The sequence below is a fragment of the Mirounga angustirostris genome, unplaced genomic scaffold, assembly GCF_029215605.1.
Source record: "Mirounga angustirostris isolate CCGP_5_RB_7025 unplaced genomic scaffold, mMirAng1.0.hap1 SCAF_9, whole genome shotgun sequence".
Taxonomy (NCBI): domain Eukaryota; kingdom Metazoa; phylum Chordata; class Mammalia; order Carnivora; family Phocidae; genus Mirounga; species Mirounga angustirostris.
The window spans coordinates 130,100,772-130,127,868 of NW_026991717.1; the positions used below are offsets into that span (position 1 = coordinate 130,100,772).

A 27,097-nucleotide genomic window follows, 5' to 3' on the forward strand; every position below is an offset into this window, starting at 1 on the left:
GGCAGACCAAAGAGCTAGTCCCGGTTTCGGGCTAACAATTCATAGCAACCAGGAGACATAAGTAGGAAGAAATAAAGAGAACTGGACAAACAGCCCCAACCCACAGCAGTCACACTTCTCCAGACAGTGCCCACTCCTAAGGAGGACAGAGCTCCCCTGGCTGCTACCAGCACAAGGGCACAGGGCTGGGGGGCGGGGAGGGGGTGCTCTAAGAGACCTACCTTGCAGAAGGGCTCCATTTCTCTTGAAGAAGGTACTGCCCGGCCAGATGGGTGGACCTGATGTGCTGCAACAGAAGAAAAACCAGTGTAAGTGTGGGCTCGTGGACACTCACTCAACCGCACTCAGAACAGCCGCCTCTCCAAACAGAGCCCTCAGAAGGCTGCAAAACACTTTCCCAATTACGCCCTTTAAAAACACATCTTTAAAAAACACCAGATTGGGCACCTGGGTGGCTCAGCTGGTTAAGCAACTGCCTTCGGCTCAGGTCATGATCCTGGAGTCCCGGGATCGAGTCCCGCATCGGGCTCCCTGCTCAGCGGGGAGTCTGCTTCTCCCTCTGACCCTCCCCCCCTCATACTCTATCTCATTCTCTCTCTCTCAAATAAATAAATAAAATCTATAAAAATAAATAAATAAATAAAAAACCAGATTTGTTTTAAGTTGAACGGGCTCCATATTTCACAGTGCGGAACCTGTCTGCGTGGGTATTCATTCTGCTTACTATCCTGACCCTTCTCCCTCCTGAGCACTGAAATCATTTGCAGGTAAACAAAACGGTACGTTCACAGAGTTCAACATCACAACGCATCACTTAAGAATGGCTGCTAATGGATTCCTAATTTTATGAATTCACGTGGCAGAGAACTTCTATTCGTGTCTTCTGGGACCAAGTGGGTTTTCCGTCACTTCCTAGTGACACCTGCCTGTGATGAACGAAAACTTGCCTTTCTTGGCCTTTGGCCTTTCTCCTCACCGAATCCTTAATACACAGAAATGGCTTTGATGGACTCCCTCCCCCATCCTCTTGCTTGGTATCCTGTTTTCCATTTCTGTGGTTAAAATGTTGCCCTCCATACCCTATAAAACACTGTGCAGATGTGGATACCACCATGGTCTGGTAGTAGGAGAGAGGCAAGAAAATAAGGAAGATCAATATATATAGACACTTTACTACATTTATAGATGAGCATTTTCACTGCTTTAAGACTCCCAGTGAAAAACTTTATAACCAAGCCAGTCTCAGTAAAATATCCTGGGAGTGGGAAGTTGGCTATTATAAATCAAGGATTGGTTTGGATTCATGCTAGAAAGCACTTAGTCAAACATGTTACTACATCCAACCCAAGACCGTCCATGGCAAGTGATACTGGTTAAGGCACTGTCAATCACAGGAGAAAAATAAAAAGATGGTCTGACAGTTGTAAATCTGGTGGGCATGCACACACAGAATAAGAACTCCGAAGGGCCACGTCATGAACACTTTCCCAGTCAACCAGGGTCTCTAGTCATACAGGACAGCAATCAATACTGTTAACAAGGAGAAACACCAGCAACACATTCTGCTGACCCAAATTTCGTTACCAGAGAGGTACAAACAGCGTTGCAGGTATGGGGACACATTACATGATGGGTGAGGGGCGGAGAGAGGGAGAAAAGAGCTTCAGTGCATAGAAATACTTTTCGACGTCGAAATAATGCCAAACGTCCGAGAAAACACACACTACGAACCTTGATGTAAATGAACCTTTTTGTTTTATTTTGTTTGGGATTGACTATACTCAGAGTAAATGAGAAGAATGCATTGAAGCTACAGCTCTTCCTACATGCCTCTCAGCTCGGGCAGGTGTGGTCGAGTGCCAGGCTGCACAGGACACCGGATCTGGCTGGGGTCTCAGGGCCGCAGGATGATGGCAAGCTGATTCCTCTTCCATCTGATTCCTGTCCTATTCCATGGAGGCTTTTAAGGCTCAAAGATGCATGAAAAATAATGTGCATTAAAATGCTCAAGATTATCTTTTAACAACTCCAGCCAACTCCCTGGGATTTTTACCATCTTATTTTTATAAGAAAGCAGGAAACAGCAAGCTGGCTGTTGCCAATCCTGAGTCACCTGATTGCTAAAGATATTTAAAAACCGAGGACTTCATTATATAGGAGTTGGTGCTTCGAGAGAATTCAATAATTGAGTATTACTGCAGGAGCCTGAATATCCAGCTTACTTCCATCCAAACCTCCTCTTTATCCTGACCTTGATTTGGCTGAACACTGAGGAGACGCCAGGCATGGCGTGAATGTGGGGAACTGAGGTCAGGTAAATCCAGTGGTTTAAGATAAGGAAAATTCTCTGCATGATAGAGATCTACTCGGCGATTTCTACAACGTCCTTTTAAGGTACCTAAGTCACTGATCACTATTCTAGTCGTTCTGCCACGCTGCCCACATAATGGATACTCCAGTCGTGGAGAGAGATTTGGACTGGCCCACCGACCTGCTTTTACCCGGCCCCCACTGTCAAGGATGAATTCACCTATAGTCTCTTTTTAGCTCAAGTTAAGCTGGTTCCCATCATGCTAATTGCAAAGCTTTGGAACTCACTAGCCAGATAGTCTACAGGCTTCTTTTGGATGGTCCCTCAACATGGCTAACTGTCAGGGGATTCAAGGATTCATTAAGTACCTATTGAGAACTGTCCTTGGTGTGAAGGACACAGGGGAAAAATTAAAAGCCATATTTTATGGCCTCTAGGAACTTACCTAGCTCCAACCTCCTGTGACCGTGTCTTAAAAGACATACATGACTATAAAAAGGCCAATGGATATGGCCCTAGTGGCTGTAAGTTGGGGAGGCAGCAAAGTGATTTTTTTTTCCCCCTCCATCTGGTGATGCTCCCAGCTCATTGGCCTTTAAGGCTCAAAGATGGTTTTGAAAAATTAAATGAAATTACCTGAAAGTGTTTATTAACCATAGGAATTTAAAGAAGCTAACTGAGGTCTTCACAGGAGTTGCTGAAGCTACTCTGGAAACCATTAGTTCGGGGTGCCTGGGTGGCTCAGTCAGGTGTCTGCATTCGGCTCAGGTCATGATCCCAGAGTCCTGGGATCGAGCCCCTCATCCGGCTCCCTGCTCGGCGGGAAGCCTGCTTCTCTCTCTCCCACTCCCCCTGCTTGTGTCCCCTCTCTCGCTGTGTCTCTGTCAAATAAATAAAATCTTTAAAAAAAAAAGAAAGAAAGAAAGAAACCACTAGCTCATGTGGCAAATCAAGAGGAGGGGAATGTAGGTATGACACATGCAGGGGGAGAGGGGTCGGGGGCTCTCTACACTCGGTCACTTAGTGTTGGTGACTTGTAAATGGTCACTGCCAATGAAAAGCGGCCACTAGGGCCCCCTTACACCTACTGGAGTGGGTTTTAATCACCTTACAATGGTGCTCACAGGGTGGGATGCTGGGATAGCAAATTACCATTTACAAAGTACAGCAATTAATGTTTTCCCAATGGGATCCTCCATGCTGTGGGTGGGCAGGGCAGAAGGAGGGGCTGAGGGGATGGAGGCCTTGAGAGGTGAGGGGACTTGCCCAAGCATCACAAGGCTAGTTAGTGATGAGCCCATGACCAGACCAGGGCTTCTGGTGCTGGCTCACTGTACCACCACATACGTATCATGGCTCATCTTCCCCGCTTCCTCTTCCAGTCTGCTGGCACTAAACCCCTGTCTATCCTTCTTCATGGAAGAAAGCTGTGGATGGTATTTCACTAAGAATCTCAAGGCCAGGGGCGCCTGGGTGGCTCAGACAGTTAAGCGTCTGCCTTCGGCTCAGGTCACGATCCCAGGGTCCTGGGATCGAGCCCCGCCATCAGGTTCCCGGCTCAGTGAGGAGCCTGCTTCTCCCTCTCCCCTCTGCTCATGCTCTCTCTCACCGTCTCTCTCTCTCCCTCAAATAAATAAATTAAAAAAAAAAAAATCTCAAGGCCAATGGCTAAAATCAACAACACAGGAAACAACAGACGTTGGCAAGGATGTGGAAAAAGGGGAACCCTCTTACACTGTTGGTAGGGATGCAAACTGGTGCAGCCACTCTGGAAAAACAGTACAGAGGTTCCTCAAAAAGTTAAAAAGAGAACTACGATCCAGTAATTGCACTACTAGGTATTTACCCAAAGGATACAAAAATACTGATTCGAATGGACACATGCACCCTGATGTTCATAGTAGCATTATCAACAATAGCCAAATTACAGAAAGAGCCCAAATGTCCATCAACTGATGAATGGATAAAGACGATGTGGTATGTGCATATATAGAGAGAGATATATAAACACAATGGAATATTTCTCAGCCATAAAAAAGAAATGAAATCTTGCTATTTACAATGACGTGGATGGAACGAGAGTGTATTATGCTAAGAGAAATAAGTCAGTCAGAGAAAGACAAATACCATATGAGTTCACTCATATGTGGAATTTAAGAAACAAAACAGATGAACATAGGGCAGAAAAAAGAGAGCGAGGGGCAAACCGTAAAACAGACCCTTAACTGTAGAGAACACACCGAAGGTTGGTGGAGGGGAGGTGGGTGGGAGGAGGGGCTAGATGGGGGATGGGCATTAAGGAGGACACTTGTGATGAGCACGCGGTGTTACATGTAAGTGATGAATCACTAAATTCTACCCCTGAAACTAATATTACACTATACATTAACTAACTAGAATTTAAATAAAAACTTGAAATAAACAAACAAAAAGAATCTCAAGGCAAAATCCCAGGCTAGAAAAAGCAATCAGGCTCACCGTATGTGAAAGACAGACACGTGGGCTCATAATTAGCAGAAATACCACAATGAGGGTACAACAAATGTCTCATTTCACTAACGCTCTAACAAAATTCCATGACCTTCAGCACCGTATGGCAAACCCACTTGTGACAAAGGCGGCTGACTGACAGGTTAAGAGGGCTCTGTCTGCCAGAAAAGCAGTTTGTGAACTGGCATTTGAGCACATTGATCCGGGCTGATCATTAAGACCAGAGCTAAGCCAGCAAAAATCCCAAGAGAGGAATGATACCATCTTGAACAGCATACCCAGCGTTTGCTGGGTCTCAGCCCTCAATCATTTCCTGGGCTGTACCCTCGAAGCTGCATGACTTCCAACTCCCAACGGGACACCGTGAGTCAACAGGTCCTACGGCCCGAAGGTGGCTCTTGGCATAATGATGCGTTCAATCATGGGATTTTCCTCCACTCGTGAGCTTTCATCATTGTGAGAACCAGACAGACTGTAACCAAGACCCTGGGAGGTTCTGCCAAGACCCATACACCATCCTGGACTCATGAAAGTCAAGAAAAGTACTTTTTTCTAAGTACTTTTTTTAAAAAGTACTTTCTTTCCTAAAAACTCAGCTACCAAATGTGAACTGGTGTATCTAAAAGAGAGTACAGGATACTCCAACATGAGTGAACCTTAAGGATACTACACTAAGTGAAATAAGCCAGACACAAAGGGACAAACACGCTACTAGACTCTAGTGGTCAAATTCATAAAGACAGAAAGGAGAACGGAGGTTGCCAGGGGCTGAGGGGAGGGGAGGGGAGGGGAGGGTAAAAAGTTGTTTAATGGGTACTGTAGTTTTGTAAGACGAAGAGAGTTCTAGAGATTGGTTACACAACAATGTGAATGCACTTAGTTAACATTACTGGACTGTGCACCTGAAAAAACTAGTTAAGATGGTAATATTTAGGGGCACCCGGATGGCTCAGTCAGTTGAGTGTCTTGATTTCGGCTCAGGTCATGACCTCAGGGTTGTGGGATTGAGCCCCATGTCGGGCTCTGCGCTCAGTGAGGAGTCTGCTTGAGATTCTCTCCCATTCCCTCTGCCCCCCCCCCAAATAAACAAATAAAATCTTTAAAAAAAAAGATGGTAATATTTAATATTATATCTACTTTACCACAATTACATTTTTTTTTAATTTAGAGACAGAGAGACAGGAGAGAGCGAATGAGTGAAGGAATGCAGGCAAGAAGACTCTAGAAGAAATACATCGAAGTCTAAATAAAGAGTTTTGGGCAGTGAAGGACCAACCTACGTGCTGTCTGTGAAGGGACAATTAGCATCTCTGCTATAATGGTCCACAACACACTAAAAAGCAGAAAGCCCAAACCGACTGAGGAAAAGGAAAGTGATATCGTGAGACCAGTCTATCCAAATCTAGTATTTACAGGGCTTGCCTGATACTTTGTAGGCAACTGAACTGCCTCCTGTCATATTCCCAGCCCTTGAAACTAGAGTGTGAAGGCAATAGCTTTGGACGTGTGAAATCTACCACCAGGCTGTGTTTACCCAGAAATAAAACACTCAAAGCACGTGTACTAGCGGGGGAATTCCAACCCCCAAAAACCTAAAATTCTATTGTCTTAATTCTGTGTATTCATCACCAGGAAACCGCAGAAAAACAAATGTGACCCATACCATACACTAACACAGACCCCTCGGGTGAAGGGGGCCAGTCACTGAGGTTTGGAAAGAAGAAATCAGAGCAGGCTGGACAGAGAGACGCAGGTCAGAAGGTACCAAGTTTCACAAACTATCGCTCACAATTTGAGAAGCACCACTAAAGAGCTCAGCTGAACGTTCAGCCTTCTTGGGGACATTCTTGATACTTTTATAACCTCCCCCCCCCCCCCGTGCCAAAAAAAAAACCAGAGCATGATGACATTTCAAAGGGATCTCAGTGGCCACCTGGTCCCAACTGAGATGTGGTGGGGGCTGGCACAAGATTTGGGCACAGGAGTTTGCGCAAAACACAGCCTGAACGTCTTTTAACTTGGCCAAGTCTCAACTCCATGCCATCAAGTGGGGGCAATGACACGAGGCAACGCACGTAAGAAGGACGCTCGGGGACCTGCACGAGCCCGGGTGGTGATCGTGATGACAAGGACACTGCAGTTTGGGGAACTGAAGAGACGGGCTTGGTGCCAACACTAGAGCCTGTGCGCTCCCCGAGCTGGGCTCCGCATTCCTGCAAGGGAGGAGGTGGCCATGCCTTCTCTTCCTCTTTTCTGTCCAGGTGCTCTGAGATGGTCTCATTGCGAATGTTCCTCAGTCCCAAGTAGCAGCGAACAGTTTATAAAAATCAACAGGCTGCAAGCAGCAGCTTCACAAGATGCCACCTACTCTAAAGAAAGCTAAAATAAAAAGAGAGAACTTGGGGCACCTGGGTGGCTCAGTGGGTTAAGTGTCTGACTCTTGGTTTTGGCTCAGGTCATGATTTCAGGGTTGGGATCCAGTCCACGTCAGGATCCATGCTCAGTGTGGAGTCTGCCTGGGATTCTCTCCTTCTTCCTCTCCCTCTGCCCTTCGCCTTGCTCACACACCTGTGTGCGTGCTCGCTCTCTCTCTCACTCCCTCGCTCTCTCAAATAAATAAAATCTTAAGGAAAAAATAAAAAGAGGGCGCCTGGGTGGCTCAGTTGGTTAAGCGACTGCCTTCGGCTCAGGTCATGATTCTGGAGTCCCAGGATCGAGTCCCGCATCGGGCTCCCTGCTCAGCAGGGAGTCTGCTTCTCCCTCTCATTGCTTTCTCTCTCATTCTCTCTCTCAAATAAATAAATAAAACCTTTAAAAAAGGGGGGGGGGAATAAAAAGAGGTAACTGCACAGAATCCTGCACAGATCCAAACTGGCAAGTATGGCTGCCCACAGTGATCTGCCAGGGTCTGGTGGAAACATACCAGGACTGGCCACTTCTTGACAAGGCATTACTGAAACATTCAGACAAAAAGGATCCAGGACCACAAAAGCCACAGCAGAGAGCAAGGCAAGATCACCCTGAGGGCAAACCATGAACCATGGTAAGAAATGGGAGTCACTTTGTTACCTTAGCCAAATATGAAAACTAGAGACGCATCCAAATGGATCACCCTATGAAGAGTTCTTGGGTGCCCATCACCGCCAAAGGCCCTGGAGGTGCTGGGGGTTGAAAGGGCTGTGAGAACTTGCTGTGAGGACAGGACAGAGGCAGGCGGCTGTCCTGGAGTAAGAGCCACCGTGTTTCCAAATGGTCCACCAAGCACACGATGAAGTTTAGGATTCCCTCCTTGGACACGTGTGTGAACCGCTGCTGACCTGTGGCAGGGGGTCTTAACCTCGGCACTACCGGCGTCCCAGAATTCCTTGTCACTGGGGCTTGTCCTGTGCATCGTAGGATGTTCGGCAGCCTCCCTGGCCTCTACCCCCTAGACGCCAGTAGCTAAGCCCTCCCCTGTCGTAACAACTACAGATGTCTCCAGACACCGCCAAGCATCCACCGGGGGACCAATCTGCTCTCAGGTGAGGACCACTGGCTTGGCGGTCAGCTACTCCACTAAGCTGGCCCCAATCTTCTCCCACGCGCCAAATTCCAAACCTCCCTCTCCACATCTCCATCCGGCAATGTCACCTCCTCTTTTCTGAAACCAAAGCCATTCTGCATAAGCTCACTCGCCCTCTGTTATTTCCACCTGCATCTGTACCTTCTTCCTTGAAAAGTGGCACCCTACTGCCCTCTTTTCCTCTGGAACCTACGCTCCCTCCATTACCCCTTGTACCCTTTATCTCCACTTGCCCCTCCCTTCCGAGGGCTAGGAATTTCTTATCTCGTGCATTATCAAACAGCAACCGGTGTTCAGCCCCTCCTCAGCTCCCACAGCTCCGCCAGGCACTAGGCAAACCCCACCCCCTGGCCCCCAGCTGACACGGCATGCCTGGCCTTGACCCCATCACATCGCTGTCTCCAAGGACCGGACACCGTCCTCTCACACGGACGTCACCAGCGGCCTCCCAGTCAGCCGGCCGTTCGGGGCAGAGGGCCCTTGGTGGCCCTACAGCCTAAGCTCTCCTCCTCCCCGTGCTTGCAAGAGAAGCTCGCCTGTTGTTTCCCGATTACATAAATTCCATGACTTCTGACATTACCCCTTTAAAACCCTTTCCAATTTTAACCTCAAAACACCCTTCTAGCCTGATTTTCCTCGTCCCACTCTCCTTTCTATATATCCTGTGAGCTCTCTGTCCAGCCTGGGCCCCATAATTATGGGCATTCCTAGAATGTTAGCCCTCTCTCTTCTCTCTTCCTATTCCTTTCCTAGAAGAATTTATGGAACGATGGAAAATCCGGCTTTTTCCAATTCTGCATCTACAGCTGACTTTGTCGGTAGACTCTGGAACGTACCTCTGGCTGCGTGCTGACATGATCCTCAGCTGTCACCCCACCAATCCTGTAAACGAAGGGTCAGGCTTTCTGTCTCTGCCTCCCTGGTGGTCCCCCTGGGCACTTCCACACTGCCCTGGGGGTTCTCTCGTCTCTGTGAGTTCTCTAGGGCTGCCATAACGAAGTACCACAGACGAGCAGCTTCAACAACAGAAATTTCTTGTCTCACAGTTCTGGAGGCTAGAAGTCCAAGGTCAATGTTGGTTTCGTCTAAGGACTCCAAGGGAGAATCTGTTCCGTGCCTCTCCCTGAGTTTCTGGGTTTGATGACAATCTTTGGTATTCCTTGGCTTATATATGCATCACCCCATCTATGCCTTCCTATTTACCTGGCCTTCTCCCGCTGTGTGCTCACCTGTGTCCACATTTCCCCTTTTCATATTAGCTTAGAAGTCCACCCTACTGCAGTATGACCTAATCTTACCTGATTACACCTACAATGACCTTATTTCCAAAGCAGGACATATTCTAAAGTACTAGGTGTTAGGACATCAACATATGAATTTGGGGTGGGCGAGGGGGACGACAACTCAACCCATAACAGTGTCCATGGCTGTCTCTCTTTCCATGTGGTGTACTCACTCTCTGCAACGCGAGAGACACCTGCTGTCTTTTCTTTCCCTAAATCTCTATCACCTCCCACAGTGCTTGGAACTTGGCTGGCACCTATCACGTTTGCTGAGGGAATAAAAGTTGACAACGGAACTCAGCATTCCTCACAAAAACAAAGAAGAAAAAAAAATCACTCATCCTTTGGTGATCACCTGTAAAATTCTCAAGTTCAAAATTCGGAAGTATCCAACACCTTCCTCTCCCACACTCCTGTCTGCCGTCACCCATTGCTGCCAAGCCTTTCCTTCTAAGGTCTCTTGTGTTTCTGCTCAACTGGATCAACTGACATGCAGGTGGTCCTACCGGCGCCCTACCAAATCTCCCGCAGGACTCCAGGAGGCCTGGCCTAACACCTTAGCAGCCTTCCCCAAGCACAGCACAGCATCTCCATTTGCTCTGCCCTGGCTTTGCAAACTGCTCCTCAGGAAAGCCCGGGAGGCGCCCATGGTGCTGCCAACAGTGAGGGTGGGTGTCTAGGTGAGGTCCTGGCCCAATGTCAACAAGGCGTGTGATTTTTCTTGCATCTTCTGTATTGAGTTTCCACATAATTTCTCATTTGAAGAGTTTGGTGATTACAAAAGTGGGGGAAAACCAGTAGCTAATAGGGCAGAGTCAAAGCCGATAGGTTCTCTGCCTCTCAGAAGTCTTTATATTCTCCCTGCTCCCCAGTATGCCACCTGACCGGGTCTCCAGACTACACATGGACCCCATACACTTCCGAGGCCCGTTCAAGCCAATTCTGTTCCCCTCTGCCTGAAATACCCTCTTCCCCTGTTCTCTTGGCCTGTGCAGCTCCGATCCACCCTTTGTTTCTCAACTCAAATCCCAGATCCCAGGGAGAATGTTCCCGATCACTCCCACCCTGGGACCTCTCCCCTACTCTGAGTTTGGTTTAGTAATTACTACCTGTACAGCCAATTGGGAACTGATCATACTCTGTGATGTTTTCTGATCTGATGTCTTCTTACACCTTTAATTCACTTTCCATAGTCTGTGTCTTGACTCCCAAAGAGCAGAAACCCTATGTGGGCAGAGACTAAAGGTGACTTCCCTCCCAGAATGTGGCCAAGTTTGTCGCACACAGATGGGTGTCATTACTCTACTAAGTGATTTTATAAAACAGCAGAAACACCATCTGCATATCATAAAGAGAATTACTTCAAACACTAAGGATTAAAAAAATCTCTGATAGACATAATTAAGTCTCTTACCAAGGAACTAGCCTGTATAGTAACATTTCTTCTCTGTCACCATCTCAGATAAAAACTTAAAAATCTTTTAAAAATGGAAACGAAATGATAAATCTCCTCATTGATGATAAGTAATAGGTTAGGTAATTTAGATTACTCTTTTCTGTGATTTCTTGATTACTTAGGAATATATAAATAACTAGATAAGTACATGTATATTTCTGGTAATATGGAATGCACGTTTGGGTCCACTGAAGAAATGCTGCTCAAAACCCCAGCTATGAATTTAGATGCATTCGGCTCATGATACATTTTATGAACAGATGCAAAGGTGTTTATCATTATCTCCGAGCTACACAGTTTCTAATTTTACATATGAAAACCAAGGCATCCTTCAGCATAAAGTACATTATTTGCATGATATATTTGCATTTGTAAAACACCCACATTTACTTTTACTGCTTAATGGGCCTGGTTAAAATGGGCCACTCTATATAAATGGAGCGCACTGGTTCCCAACTCAATGGTGCTGATAAGAAAATGACTCCTTTTAGATGCAAATGAACCTACTAATCACAATTAAAATGGTGGAGTTGAGGGAAGCTGAGCAGCTGTTCTAAGAGCTGCAAGTCTAGGGCCAGTCTGGTTCTAGCTTAATCTTTGGAGCTGCCTGGGACTCCCCAGGGGACATCTGCCCGGGCTGAGGGGTGGAGGACGGGCAATGGGATAAACTGAACTTTCTAAAGGTGGATGGGAGAGAGCCCACAGCCCCAGATCTGGGCCGACTACGCAGCTGTGGTCCATCCAGCCTACCTGTGGCATTAACCCAAACCTGTCCATAGGGCCAGATTTTAACCAGTCGGGTTCAAAGGACACAAGCTGAGCAGAAGGGAGGAGGGCTGCATTTGCAAAACTCATGGAAGAAAGGCAAGCCACACATGGGAAGAGTTAAATGACTGAAACCTCCCCTTCAAATGGTGCGGTCACCATGGAAAACAGTACGGTGGTTCCTCAAAAAACAATCACACACAGAATTACCATATGATCCGGTAGTTCCTCGTCTGCATATACACAAAAAAGAACTGAAAGCAAGAACTCAAAGAGATAACTGTACACCCTTGTTTAGAGCAACACTACTGATAATAAGCAAATGGTGGAAGCAACCCAAGTGTCCACCGATGGATGAACAGACCAAGACTTCGGTATGTACACACAGTGGTCTTCAGCCTTAGGAGAAGAAGGAAATTCTGTCACAGGCTGTAACATGGCTGACGTGGGAGGACGTTAACCTGTGAAATATACCAGTCACAATAAGACAAAGACTGTATGAGGCCACCTGTATGAGGTACCTACAAGGAGTCAAACTCATAAAAGAAAGCAGAATGGCGGTTGCCAGGGGTTGGGGGGAGGACTGAGGAGCTGCTGCTTCACGGGGACAGTTTCCGTTTGGGAAGATGGAAAAGTTCTGGAAACGGATGGTCGTGCTGGTTGTGCAACAAATGAATGTACTTAATGGCAGCGAACTGTATCCTTAAAAATGACCGAGATGATAAATTTATGTTATATGTAGTTTACTACAACTTCAAAATAAGTAATAGATAACTAGAGAGAGAGAGAGATAATAAAACAAGCAGACATTTCCTAATGGCCAGACACTGGGGGGCAGGTGGTGCTTCTCTGCTCCTCTGTCCCGAGGCTCTGAGAATGGAGTGGCTTTGCCCACCTTTTCTCACTTGTCCTCTCACTGAATAAACATGGTTTTACCCGTGCTATGAGGACATGGCAGTGAAGAAACCATCCCGTCCTCCAAGATGCAGGGACACAGATGGGTAAATAGACCAAGGATTGTACAGAGAATGACACACAGCTCTGGACGCACAGCTGTGAGACCCCTGCCCTTGGGTCCTTCGATTACTCTGCCATGAATGAAACTGACACTAGACCTTCTTGTTGGACAGAAACCATCAACGATCTTCTCTCTTCCGCAAGGACTAACCTGACTTGGTCCTCCTCTGTCTCTTCTTTGAGGTCTGACAGCCTTGGCCTCGACACATGGACTTCAGGACCAACCGTCTTGCCAGTTCTCCTCCAGCTGCCTCCCCAGGGACACTGCCGATCCTCCACAGGTGTCACCCACTGAGCCAATGCTCAGCACACGGCCCGGTACTAAGTGCTCCCTAAATGCCAACTACCATCAGAGCCCCAGGAACAGTCGCTTAATAGACTCTTGGGTGCATTCCTGCGGAGTTGAAACCTGGAGGCGGTCCCATGGAATTTCCCCCTCTCAGCATTGCTGCCCCATGAATACAGACACCCAGCCCCCTCCAGGAGCAGCTTGTCTGCTGACGGCAGTTCTCAAAGATGGAGCGGCTGATGGTGGCACAGGGACAGGTCCTAGCCTTGCCCTCTGGCCGTGCCGGCGTGGAGGGGCTCCGGGACTGATGACCTCCAGCTCTTCTTTCCTCCCACTGGCAGTGGTTCTGGGGAGGTCTTGACAGAGCACCAGGAACTCGGTGGAATGTGTGGAACCAGTTGGGGACTTCAGACAGAATTGGTACAGCTGGGGATGAGTGACAGAGGCGAAATCTTTACCTAAAAACTAAAGATTGACTCCTTTAAGAGGAAATGCCTCTGAAGTGAAAATATCATTTCGCCATGAACACGGTGGCAAGTGTCATATCCCTGGGCCATCTCCCGTAACCTAGAAGCAGGAAGGGCGGCCCACGTGCGTATCTTCTGTCCCAGGATGGCAAGTATCATTCTGAGGCCGTGACACACAAACACACATTGCCCAATGCAGAGAACGCTAACAACATTACCTCTCATGACTCCACTGAACTATTACAACTTTCAGAGAAAAACCTCACTAACAGAGACTAAAGTCACTATGATCTATTCATCATTCAGGCTTATAGAGATTGAGTCGTAGATCCAAGGCTGAATCCAAGTTTTGATACAGTCTGATTCCCGGTACTTCCTGCCACGCTGAACACCCGTCACAGACGGGAAAATAACCTATTTTTGGGAAAATTGTGATTTACCTTGATTACTCATTTCCTCCCCATGAGAGCCAGCCCCACCCCACACCCCACCACAAAGATGAGAGACACGAATGCTGATTTCAGAAAGTTGATAGAGAGCTGGACACCTCTGTCTGAATGTTCCAGCAAGGGTACCAAATCCAGGCACTCAAGTTAAAACGCTGAAGTTGCATGTAACAGCGCAGAAGTTTATATTTTATGAAACATTTTCCCTACAGTTTCTTGGATCTATTTGTGGTTGACTTCGAAGTGATAAAAAAGCAAATCTCCATTTCCACAAAGTAATCTCTTCCATCTGCCAGCCAAGGCAACAATATTGTGATGAGGCGTCAGCACCTGAACTGTGGCTTTGTCCTGATACTTCCAACCGAGCATAAAGAGCTGCCCGCCCCCTCAAAGATGTTTCCTCCCTTCCTTCCTGACCTGTGCTCCCTGGCCACCGCCCCCACCACCCATACCTGTCACAGCTGCTTGCTTGTGAACTTGTCCTGTTCTCAAACACAGGGTCCTCATGTGTATCCTGAACCTTGTCCAGGGAAACCAAGTAAGTGGTTGGAAATCCAACTGCACTGTTCTCCTTCCACATCATGGGGGCTAGGGGCTTATGTAACGGACTCATATTAATCCCTGAAAACCGAAAACCCACTGGATTCTTCTAAAAGCTTGTGGAAACATTCGTTCCTTCCCTTAAAGGAAAATGAAGCAAATAAACTTACTTTTTAGTGTATTACATTCAAAGAGAACATACTTTCAAAAAAGTAACGTTACATCTTGGCCATGGTTATAGGTATGGGAGACTGTGCTTTACAAAACTTGGTGGTACATGGTGACTTTTCAGAACATTCCTTTCTGCACAAACATGCGGGTAGCATTGTGTGAGGTTTTTTTGTTTTGCTTTGTTTGTTCTGCACTTCCCTCTTCTTTGAATTTCCATGGCATATAAAAGTTACCACAGAATTGAAGCTTTAAGCATATTCAGGAAAACCTTGGCTTCCTGAAACCTTTGGGGGAACTCAACTCCCACATACAGATGATGCTTCCTGGTGCCTGGTCCTTACACTCACCTTTGAGTGTCCACTGACCACACGCAGCAAACGCTTCATGCCTGGGGCACACCCCCTCCTCACTGGGGCTAGCTGGCCAGAGAGCTCCAGAAGGACACGGGCCAGCCCCCCAACTCACCTGCAGAGCTCAGCACTCAATCAGGCTTTAAAGGGTCTCCCCAGCACGCTACCTCTGGGCCTTTTACCTGCACCTCCTCTTCAAAAGCCACGCCCAACAGAGTCACGTGGCATCCAGTTTCGGACTGCAGCCCCCCCCCCCCCCCTCGTCCCCGGGAGACAGTTTCTGTTCAGGGCATACATACAATGTGACCTGCGACCACGTCGTATCTGCAGATGCACCAGCTTTCACTGGTGGTGGCGCCACGTTAACTTTTGTATAAACCAGTCACTCGTGTTTTCAAAACCAGTCCCTGGCTCCCTGTGGCCTGGTGTCACTTCCAAGTTCCTTAGCTCTGAACGACTGGCTCAACTTGCTCCAGCTTCATCCCCTGCCATCCCTTGTCTTTTTATTTATTTTTTTTCCTGTTGTTGCTCTAGCAATACCAAGCTGTTCACGGGCCCCCAGACAAACCAGAGAGCTTCTCACTTCTGTCTCTGCTCAACTCAGCTGTCCCTGCTTGAAACATCCCTCCCTCCAGGATCCTCTCTGCAAACTCTTCGGCGTTTTTGAAAATTCTGCTTTGTCTTCCTTCCACCTCCCCCTATGCCCAGTACAGATCCAGCCACTCTCGTGCTGTTCCTTTTATGTGCATCACACTGTATCGTGCAGTCATCCATTTGTTTATATGGCTCGACTGAAGTCTCTGGAGAATACCGATTGTTCTGTTATTCTGAGGCTCCTCGTGGCTAGCATGGAGTAGGTATCAATAAATGTCTGCCGAAAAAGCTAGTCTTAGAAAGTACATAGAGCTGGGATCATGATCCTCATCCTGCAGCTAAGAAAACTTCATTCTGAAAGGTGAAGTCACAAGGGTCCTGCCACTAGTAAGTGACTCATGCTCTTTCCACTGGAGTATGAGGCTTATATACCCCACCTCTCATTTCCTGTTGTCTCTTGAGTTTTGTGATCTACAGGAAATACAAGTTTACTGACTGTTTCAGAGCATCTATACATTGCCTTTCAGCAACGGACACCTAGGACACTCCTATAATTCACCATTATCGGTGCATCTAGTTGAACTTGGAGCCCGGGGCAGCCAAGCGCTAAATTAACATTACTTTTCTCTGCAGAGGTGAGGGAGCTCTGAACAGGCAGAAGATGCCTGCAAAACTGTGAAGAAGAGATTTACACACCCCTTTGTCTCCTACACAAATGGACTCAAGAGCTTAAGCGGCCCAGAAACCGCCTTTCCCGCTGTTCATAGTCGAAAGCAGTTTTCGGGGGCTTGCCGGTGATCACTGTACTAAACATAGCTTTGATGCGGTCACATGCAAACTTGAGCAGAACCTGAAAGCAGTTCCCCTTTTAGTTCTGAGCCAGTTCAACTTTAAAAGAGAGGCAGCTCTTAACATACTCCAATGTGTTTACACGATGCCAAAGTAGTTCGGCTCATAGTAAAAAAAAACAAAAACAAACAAACAAAAAGAACATTGAAAAGGGACAGAAACGGGTTTGTGGCTCTGGCAAACCTTCTTTCCGCTAAGCTGGAGCCTGGGAGGAACAGTGAGGTTGGCAGGGAAAATCCAAAATGGCCAGGTTTAAGGGAAACGCTGTAAGCACAACTGGAGTGAAGACAGGGCACGGACACTTCCTGCCGTTGCTGGCGGGGGCGGGGGGGGGGGGGCAAAGAATACGGTAGCATAGAGATGAAAACTCATAAACATGGATATAGAAATCTTGCTACAAACATCTGAGCTGGTTGTTTAGAAATCAAGAAAATAAGAAGGAAGTACTTTGAACATCTTGGCCATTCCTTTGGTGCCTTATCCTGGTTTACTGGGCAACTAGACCTTTCTGGATACCAGACCCAAGCTGAGGGGACAGTGGAGTGCAGGCTTGGAAACCAGAGGAAACGTGAACTTTCATTCCAGCTCCTCTCCTTGTGGCCCGTCGGACCTGCTCTGTCTCCCCCACCTGCCACTCTGGGTATGAGCCTAACATGAGAAAATGTATGCCAAAGGGCCTGATGGAATGTGGGACCCCTGAGAGACCATCCACAACGTCCTCTAGAAACACGTAACCAGAAGAGAGAAACGCTGACTGTGGTCTGGGATCTATTCCGGGGACATAATGCAGTTTCATTTCTTTACAGAAGCACCAACGAAATAGTGGTTTTTTCTTCTTTCTTAATTCTGTGTGTCCAAAGGATGATTCACAGGCATGTTTGCCTATGAAGTGAGAATTATTTCGATGAGGTTTTGTCCTAGAAGACTTGCACCGAGTCTGGCCGAGCTGGGGTGAAGGGGGGACCAGGGCCCTGGCTGCCACCAGATTGGCCACCTGTGTTGGATGCTCCCCAGGGGGGCAAGGGAGACCGAGGTCAGCGTCGGAGAATTGGTGACACCTGCGCAAGAACCAGAGTCCTCACTTGGGACATAAAAATACGCCAGAAGTCTGCATGTATTCCACAACCCATAATTTAACACAAACCTCAGGTTCTTTTTAGGAGACCTTAAGAAAAAATACCTCTGTTACATCACTGTCCCCTTCTGTGAGTTTTAGCGTCATGAGAAGATACACGTGACTCAAGCCCAAGAATGAATGGGTCCTCTCAATCCACTATAAATTTTAGCAGCACAACTGAGGTTATAGTAGCACAGGAATTTATTGCCTAAGTTATATATATTTGAACAACAGAACAGACTTTATATACTGCTGTATCTTTAACACTCATTTTTTTGTTAACAAGACAAAAGAATTTACTGTTACTGCCAACAGCTTGCTGGCAGCTAATACCTCGATTAGCTGTTGCCTGGCAACAGTCAAGCATGCTTCCTCCCAAATCTGGAAGAGCCACTGCTAAATCTAGACTAATTACAAAATGGGACAAATATTTAAAAGCTTTATGTTGATTAAGGATTTTGGGAGAGCATCCTAATAAGAATGATTCCTATTAAACCAGAGTCAGCTAAATACAATGCATATCTGCCTTTATTTCACTGTCCCATGTTCTGCAGATCATTTCGGGGAAACTGGATGTTTTTGCAACTTTCCTAATTTCCCTAAATATTGTACTAAAGCAAAACCATATGCTTACATTTTGTAGAAGCATGTCTTTTGCCTACTTCTCTAAGAATAAGGATGAACAGAAACACCACAGACACCTAAGTCTTTTAAAATAGATATACTTGCAAACAAATTAGGAGGATACCACCACCATTTTTACCCTTCTTGCAGGGCTCTCTGGACGAAAAACTCAACAGCCTGTGACTCTCAGAGTTACTACCTTTGTCTGCATTCTCAATTCCTTCTGTTCCAAGAGTCGCTCAGAATTCTCTGGGTGGAGAACAAGTCCAGAGTTTAATCAGAGTCCACAGAGCTGGCCTCCCCACCATCAGGGCTAGGCTGCTGGGGGCAAAGTCTTGAGCAATCAAAGTTCTCAAGTCTAGAGACCCTACTTCACCCCCTAGAGGGGAGGCTGGAGGAGTAGAGGAGACATACACACACACACACACACACACACAGAGTGTGGGCCCCTGTCATATGCAAAGTATAAATATACTCCCCAAAAGACAAGACACCAGCTACGAAAGTAGAGCAGAAAGCAGAGGTTGACCAAATTGTACTACCCTGGAGCTAAGAATGGTGTTTACATTTTAAGTCATTGAAATTAAAAAAAAAAAAAAATCAAAAGAAGAATATTTTATGACAAGTGAAAATTACATGAAATCCAAATTCCAGTGTCCATAAATAATATTTTATTGAGATACAATACACCCCTTTGTTTATATATATGTTGATTCTGTGCTAAATATTCAGTATTTGGTCCTTTACAACAAAGTTTGCAGACCTCTGAAGGGGAATAAAGAACAGTGACGTTTTAGTTCTTGAAAAAGAAACTGATTTTCGAATTAACTTTAAACATGATCAAAACAATGAAAATAAGCCATTTCCCACTGAAAGGCCTTGGGTCTGGGCTGCTTAGTGAATCCACTACATCAAAATTTCCAGAAAACAGTCCCTATGGAATGCTAATTAAATTAGTATTAAATTTAAGAATCATTACTTGGGATCTTCAAAATGTTTTTCTTAGGTTGTTTCTCCTCTATCTTGTTACTGGTAGAACAATCGGAGTAACTCATCAGATGCTCTATGTAAATCTACACCATTTTCTAAACTTGAGTAATTCTGTTATTAAAAACAAACGTGAGTACTGTTTTTAGGTCTGAGAGGAATATGGAATCAATTACATTTTGTGTGTAAATCAGCCCACCCACCAGATTAATGCTGTACGTCCACAAACTTTCCTAGGGAAGCGCTGATCCAGACTGAAATTTGGATGTGCTCTTGCTGAAGTCTGAAACAGCCAAAGGTTTCTGCTCTTGCTACCCTCCCCCTGGGGCTCTCCGTTTCCCAGGCCTCAGTATCTCCTTGAAGTTCACTGGCAGGCTGCACTGCTGCTTATACTTTAGAGACACATGTTTTGCATCATATTACAGTCTATGGCTTGTGCAGAATCATGGCCCTCATGATCTGACCATCGTTCCTAAATCCACTGCCAGCTAAAGCAAAGAAAAAGTGCCATATTTCAAGCCTTCCAGAATCACTGACACTAAATCCTCAAGGAATCTCATTAATCAAAACCCCAGGATCTGCCAGATCTAAGTAACTCTGGGACTCTCTGCACCTGACATGAGAAGGAGAAAGGGCCTAAAGAGCTTCAGGTTTTGTCTGTATTTAAGACCGTGGCAATTCTGGAAGAAGAGCAGGAGAGTAACTAACATCAAAATTTAAAAACCGTATTTACCCCCGCTGGATAGAAATGAGCTCTCCTAAAAATGACTTTGAATTTCCTGGAATTACCCCAGGATATCCTACCCCATTCTCGGCAGATGAACTCAGGTGCGAGGGCCACCACAAACCCCATCTTCTCGAAAAGGAATCCCAGTAATTTCAGGCTGAGGTGGGAAAACACTATTTGGTGATTGAGGATACCCAGTGAGCTCGATACCTGGTGAACTCACTGGCTCTGGTACTGCGGGAGCACGCTTGCTTCAGGAAAATGCCCCTCCACAGCACGCTGAGGCGCCATGTTTTGTAGCTCATGAGCCCACAGCAATGGCCACAGCTGACAGAGCCAGGGCATAGCCTTGAACCAGGGGGGACCACAGTGGACACCAGCTCCAGGCTACCTTTAACCTTCGTGGCCTAGCTTGAAAGCAGGAGCTGAGCCCTTCCTGTCCCCAGGGCTGGACTTGTACAAATGAACTCAAGGAAGAGGTATAGAAGCAGAAGCCACCACTGATGGTGCTGTTGAGATCAATGATATCCTTACCAATTTTCTGCCTCCTGGATGTGTCCATTCCTGATACAGGCATGATGAACTCTCCAACTACAAAAGTGAATTCATCTATTTCTCTTTGCAATTCTATTTAGTTTTTGCCTCATGTAGTCTGACATTCTATTGTTAGGCACATATGTATAAAGAATTGTTATATCTTCTTGAAGAATTGGCTCCTTGATCATTATGTAACTTCCCTCTTTATCCCCGATAACTTTCCCTGCTCTGAAGTCTGCTCTGTCTGAAATTAATATAGCTACTAATGCCTTCTTTTGGTTAGTTTTAGCATGCTGTTTTTTCCTCCATCCATCCACTTTTACTCTATGAGTCTTTATATTTAAAGTGGGTTTCTTGTAGACAACATGTAGTTGGGTCTTGTTTTCTTGATCCATTCTGACAACCTCTGCCTTTTAATTGGTTCATTTAGGCCACTGCCATTCAAAGTGATTACTTACACAGCTGGATTAGTATCTGCTACATGTGTTACTGTTTTCCATTTGTTGCCCTTGTTCTTTGCTCCTATTTTTGTCTTCCATTCTTTTTCTGCATTTTGAGGCTTTAACTGAGCATTTCATATGACTCCATCTTCTCTCCTCTCTTAGCATATCAATTACGCTTCTTTTTAACTTTTTAAAAATGGTTGTCCTTGCCTTTTATACAACAGCCCAAACTAAAACACAAGGTCTGAGGCTCTCTCTCCAGCATCATTCCTTACAGGCCCTTGACCATCTCAAGGCCTTCTCCTCTGGTTAAGTGTGAGGGCGGGACGTGGCATTCTCTACAGCTACTTTGGACTATCATTCTGGGACCCTATTTCTATACTTTCAGAGGGCATCTAGTGCTACCATTTTATTTCACAAACTGGAAAACAGAGATGAGGAGAAGTTCTATGACTCACCCACAGCCACACATGATCAGGAGCACAGGGAGACCCGGAAACCAGCCACTGGTGTTTCCAACATGCAGGCTGCTTCTGGTATTAAACTTCAAAGTTTATTTAAGGCGGGGGGAGTGGATTTAAAGAAGAATTTGGGTTTTAAGCAAAGAAAAAGAAATTTAAGTAAAACCTTCATTATCTGGGCATAGCTAACCATTTAAGTAACAGCAAAATCCAAAGAAGCTGGGAAAGAGATGTACTTTGGCCAAGGGCAAGTCTCTGACTTTCTACCACCTGAGTGTGCACTTTAACCCCTTTGCAGCCAGTTGACGTTTGGTCTCTGAAGAGCGAGTCCTGTGATTCTGAGGAGCCATTTTCTGGTTTAATAATGAAATGGCAGACTCGAGCCTTGCCTCACTCATTAAAATAAGATGAGAACCCCACTAAGCTCTGCCAAGAATCACTGATGGCCTCAGCATCCCTAGGATCCCCAGATGGTCCATGGTCACAGAATCACTTGAAAGGGGGATTCCCTTATCCGTAAGTCACCAGACCCAGGGCAAGCCCCATTCTCTAAAAATGATTCTCTTCCAGAGCCTGACATTATGAACTTTTCTCACTGTGAAAATAAAGCATCATTAAGGCCCGTTCTACTAATGTGAGTGTAGAGGGCATTTGTTGATATTCCTGGTCAGCCAGGACCCATTCTCTCTTCTTCCAGTAACAGCTCCCCAAATTCACTTGGGTACCAGGCATAAGTCAAAATGCATACACTGTCCTGTTACAGTTATTGGTGTTAGGCCAATGGCAATCAGGCCCAAATTTGGGGAGAGGAGATCCAGTCTTTTCCCACTGGACTTGACCTTCAAAGACTCAGCTGGACTGGGCAGCCATATTGCCACGAAGCAAAAGCTTGCCTGAGTATGCAGCCAACACATCCTTTGGAATGCCGAAGGAAGGACAGCGAGACACTGATGGATTAAGGATCGGCTTGAAGTTAGACCCACTCTTGGACTTTCTAGTTAGATAAAGCTAACAGATATTCATTCATACCTAAGCCACTCTGAGTCAAATTTTCTCTCAATTGCAAATTCAGTACTAGCTGCTACACTGATAATTCAAACGATGACTAAGTTCAAGGTTACCTCCCCCCCCACTCCCTTTAAGAAAAGGGCAAATGGAAGTATTACAGACAAGAGCTGGAAAGACAAATGGTGCCTTCACTAAAGAAATGTAGCTACTGGCATATACTGTTATTAACTGCTAACAAAAGAGTTCTATCTATTCTTATTTGGGGCTGGAGGGCCTATAAATGTCCTAGACTTGGCAATCTTCAGTTCGCACTGAGCTGACAACAAAAATCCTACAATTTTTATCTTTTAAAATAAACTGTACAATAATTAAAAGAGTATGATCCTAGCAAAAGACAGACCAAGAACTCAGTGAAAGTCTAAAAATAGAATGGAGTACTGGCTCGAAACAAGTGCACTATAAATGCAGCATTTCAAATCCCTGCAGGGGATCTGGAAGATTCCAACATTTGTGTAAAGGACCATCAAAAATGAGCAAAAGGCTTTAACCAAAAACTGGGCCCTGAGGAAAAAAATCCAGCTAGCTAACAAACATGGGAATCTCAGCAATAAGAAAAGAAAATCAAGGCAAAACTCTCTACCAATTTGGATCAGCAGATATTTAAAAGACTGAGAAGACCCAGGGATGGCAGGAGAACAAAGTGTTGGAAGGAATATAAATCGACACAACTTGAGAAGAGGGTGGGGAGAGAGGTTGAATAATATAGGTCTATCTGAAATGTCTCTTTGGTCCAGCAATTCCACTTCTAGGAGTTAATGATTAGGTTCTACAGCCTATGGATAAAGAGCTCAGGCTCTGGTAGAGGACAGACCTGAGTGTGCCTTCCAATGCTAGCCACCCCTTCCTAGCTGTGGGACACTCGGTTACTTACTTTCTCTCAGTATCAGCTCTTCATCTGTAAACTACAGATAATATGAGCACCCAGAACACAAGACTATGAAATATGCATTGATGTACTTGGCACCATAGCGGGCATATAGAAATGTTATTAGCACTGGTGGTGATGTCCCACCCACCCACACCAGGGTGGACTGCACCCACCCCCCAGCAGCTGTGAGATCTGTACTAATGGCTCATACCCAATACCTCCTCAGAACTGCTCTTGGCCGAGGGCCCCAAGAGGCCTGTGAGTCACACGATAAGTGGCTGACAATCCCCCCTGACTCAAGGGGGACAACCCTGCCAGTGTGATTATGTTCCAATCAGACTTAGACTTTAGGACTTCTTTGCTTGGCCCCTTCCCCATCCTGCCTCCCTCATGCCTCTTCTCCAGAGAAGACCCCCTTAGTAAATCATTCACACCCAAATCCTCAGGCTCTGCTTCTGCATGATCCAGCCTGAGATCCAACCATTACAATTTTTATTACTAAGCAAAGGGGCAAAGTTATACATTTTGCATGTTTACTGAAGCATGGTTATAATATCAACAAATAAAAAACAACCTAAATGTGCAACCACAACTAGATAAATCCATACAAGTCACAAGCATTATGCACCATAAGAGAGTATGCATATCATTTTTAATTGACAAGGGAGGATGTACACAGCATAGAGTAAAAATACACATTACAAAGCAACGCATACAGTATGATCTGATTTATAGTTTGTGGAGGTAAAGGAACATGTGAAACCATGTTCAACACCCATGTTCACGGCAGTATTCAACTCAAGTGTCCACTGACAGATGAAGGGATAAACAAAATGTATATACACCTACAATGGAATATCCTACAGAGGGAAATGCTGACCCATGCCCCAACATGAATGAACCCCGAAGACATTATGCTAAGTGAAATAAGCCAGACACAAAAGACAAATACTGTATAATTCTGCGCTCCCTAGAATACTCAAATCCATAGAGACAAAAAGTAGAAAGGTGCTGCCAGGGGCTGAGGAGAGGGTGAAATACAAAGTTGCTGAGTGGTTACAGAGTGTCAGTTTTGCAAGACGAAAAAGTTCTGGACACGCAACAATGTGAGCATACTTACTGCCACTGAACTCAACACTTTAAAGTGGTTTAGATAGTACATTTTATGTTCTATGTATTTCACCACAATTAAAAAAATTTTTTTTCATGAATGTTAACAAAACGAAAATCAGGGTATTTTATTGAATTCTTTACACTGTTATTGTTTGGCCACTCTATGTGTGTATGTACTTATTAATCAGAAAATACAATAAAGCTATTTTAATTCTGGAAAAATACAAGTATATTACAAAATGATAGTATATTTCTACTACACTCGGCTGGTAATCTAGGTTTTCGGGTTTTTAGCAGTTAGTGCATGTTTGTTTTTAATAGTGTATAAATTAAACTTTGGCCCCTTGTTTTGTCAGCTTCCTTTCATTTCTTATCAGGCTGCCACCAAAAAGAGCTTAAGAGATATCAACAGTCATTGTTCTGTAACTGATTAAAATGTCCAGGTTCATTCTTTAAAAACTGCCACCTAAATGCTTCTTAAAAAAATTCTCTTCCAGCCTTTCTTGATTCGTGTATTCAATAAATATTTAAGTGTTTAATAGGTGCCTGGCAACACTCAAAACCTTGGGGACACAATGGAGGCCAGGAGGAGCTCAGTTCCTGACTCCAGACCATGACGGGAAGACAGACGTGACATGGACAGGTTGGTATGGAGCCCCACATGTGCTCCCACCCCAGGCTATGCGTATACACGTGCACATGCACTCACACGCACACACACACATGCATGCAGTCACTCACGCCATCTTTCATACACAATAACCTTGATGTCAGAATCAACCTAGAACCTTCACGGTTCCCACCTGTGAGGGCTCTTGACTTCCAGTGACCGCGGGAGTTGAATTTGCTCAGCCTGAGACGCTGTCATAATCTCAGACTTAAAGAATGGAAAATTCATTCTTGCTTAAATTTAATTCTTCCTGGCTTGCAGCAGGGGGGTCTTCTCCCCCATCACCATGCCTCAGAAGCCCTGGTAGAAGTTCTTTGACCCTGAGCAGTCCCGTGCCCCTCCCCTGGCTCAGCTTACCAGGAGCGGGGGATTGGGTGCCTCTAATGTGCGGGATCCAAAGGACCCGGAGACCACCCACCCTTTTACCCCTTCCCTCCTCATTCCAGACTCTGCCTCAAAACAGCTCTCTGATCTCAAAACCATTCCTGTCTCGATTCTTGTCTCTTGGTCCATCATGAGGCAATACGTCCATAATATTTCGTAAGTATAATCTTCAACAGCATAACCCTCTAAAGATAAACAACTTAAAATCAGATGACTTGGACTGGGATGGATGAATCATCAAGTGCATCAGCCCACCCTCCCCTCACGCAAGAGGTCAGTCACCTGGTGTCAACCCTGCTGAGGAACCTGGGTGTTCCAGGTGAGTCTCCCACCTTCTCACGCCCCAGACTCTCCTCCATGGCTCCTCGGTCCTCAGAGTGTTATCCAGGTACTGGTGGAGGCAGAGGATGGCTGCAGGCATTTCCCCAGAGACGTGGCCCGGGCTCAGCGCAGGCTGAAGACGCTGTAGGGGATTTTCAATGTCATTTTGCCACAACTATCTGCGTGGGCTGGGTTTTCTGTCAGCTTGGAGTTCCTTTTCTAGCCTTAACGTCAGATTTGTGCTGATCCAGCCTGGTGGGCCCTCTGGGATTAGGAGTGCCCATCAATCTGTGAGCCAGATGGCTTAAAGCCTCTGCGCAGTCCCTGGTCATAGAGAGAAGGAGTGCTAAGGGGGCCCACGTGGACCAGCGAGCAGAGTGTCTAATCCACTGATTATGCCCACCCTGGATGACCGTCTGGAGGAGGATGGCAAAGACGGCTGGCAACGACACCACTGTTTTCACTTCTGGCAGGACCCTCAAGCGTGACGTAAACAACTGCAGAAAGAGCCCTACGCCCTGGGGTGGGCCCTGCCGACAATGACTCTGGCTCGGCCTCGTGGCTCGCTGTGGCCAACAGGGCATGGGGAAACAGGACACGGGCAGAAACTGGAAAAGTGCCTGAGTACCAGGGCTTGTTTTCTCTTGTTGCTGGGAATCCTTCTGCCACCGTGTGAATAAGCTTGGAACAGCCTCCTAAAGAACTTGAGACCCCACGGAGAGAGACGCCAGCTTTCCCAGCCATCCCAGCTGAGGCCCAAATACGCCAGTGAGCCCAACCATCACCGCCAGGAAGAGAGATGGGCCATCCAAGCTGAGCCCAGCCCAGGCTGCCAACACGGGGAATGATGAGCAAAGAGACGTTTATTCTTCCAAGTCACTTGGTTTTTGTTATGTAGCAGAAGCTGAACGATACACAGTTCTATATAATAGAACCTACACAAGGAACCATGCTCCCAGGACTGCAATGTAGCTGCAAGATGGTGATTTTAGGGGCTGCCTGATGCAGAAAAGTGCAACAACAAATTTTTTTTTTTTTTTTTTAAGATTTTTTATTTGACACAGAGAGATAGCGAGAGCAGGAACACAAGCAGGGGGAGTGGGAGAGGGAGAAGCAGGCTTCCCGCCGAGCAGGGAGCCCGGCAACAACAATTTTTAAAAAAGATTTTATTTATTTACTTATTATTT

At 46.0% G+C, this 27,097-nt stretch overlaps 1 protein-coding gene across 6 annotated transcripts in view; it reads right to left on the reverse strand.

The window, feature by feature from the left end:
- FOXN3 (forkhead box N3) overlaps window positions 1-27,097 on the reverse strand; it is a 394,185-nt gene that overhangs the window by 117,338 nt on the left and 249,750 nt on the right. For all 6 annotated transcript variants that reach the window (XM_045901392.3, XM_045901391.3, XM_045901385.3 and 3 more), the window contains one exon: window positions 222-286. In XM_045901392.3, coding sequence (XP_045757348.1) covers window positions 222-286 — 65 coding nt within the window. The remainder of the gene's footprint in view (window positions 1-221; window positions 287-27,097) is intronic.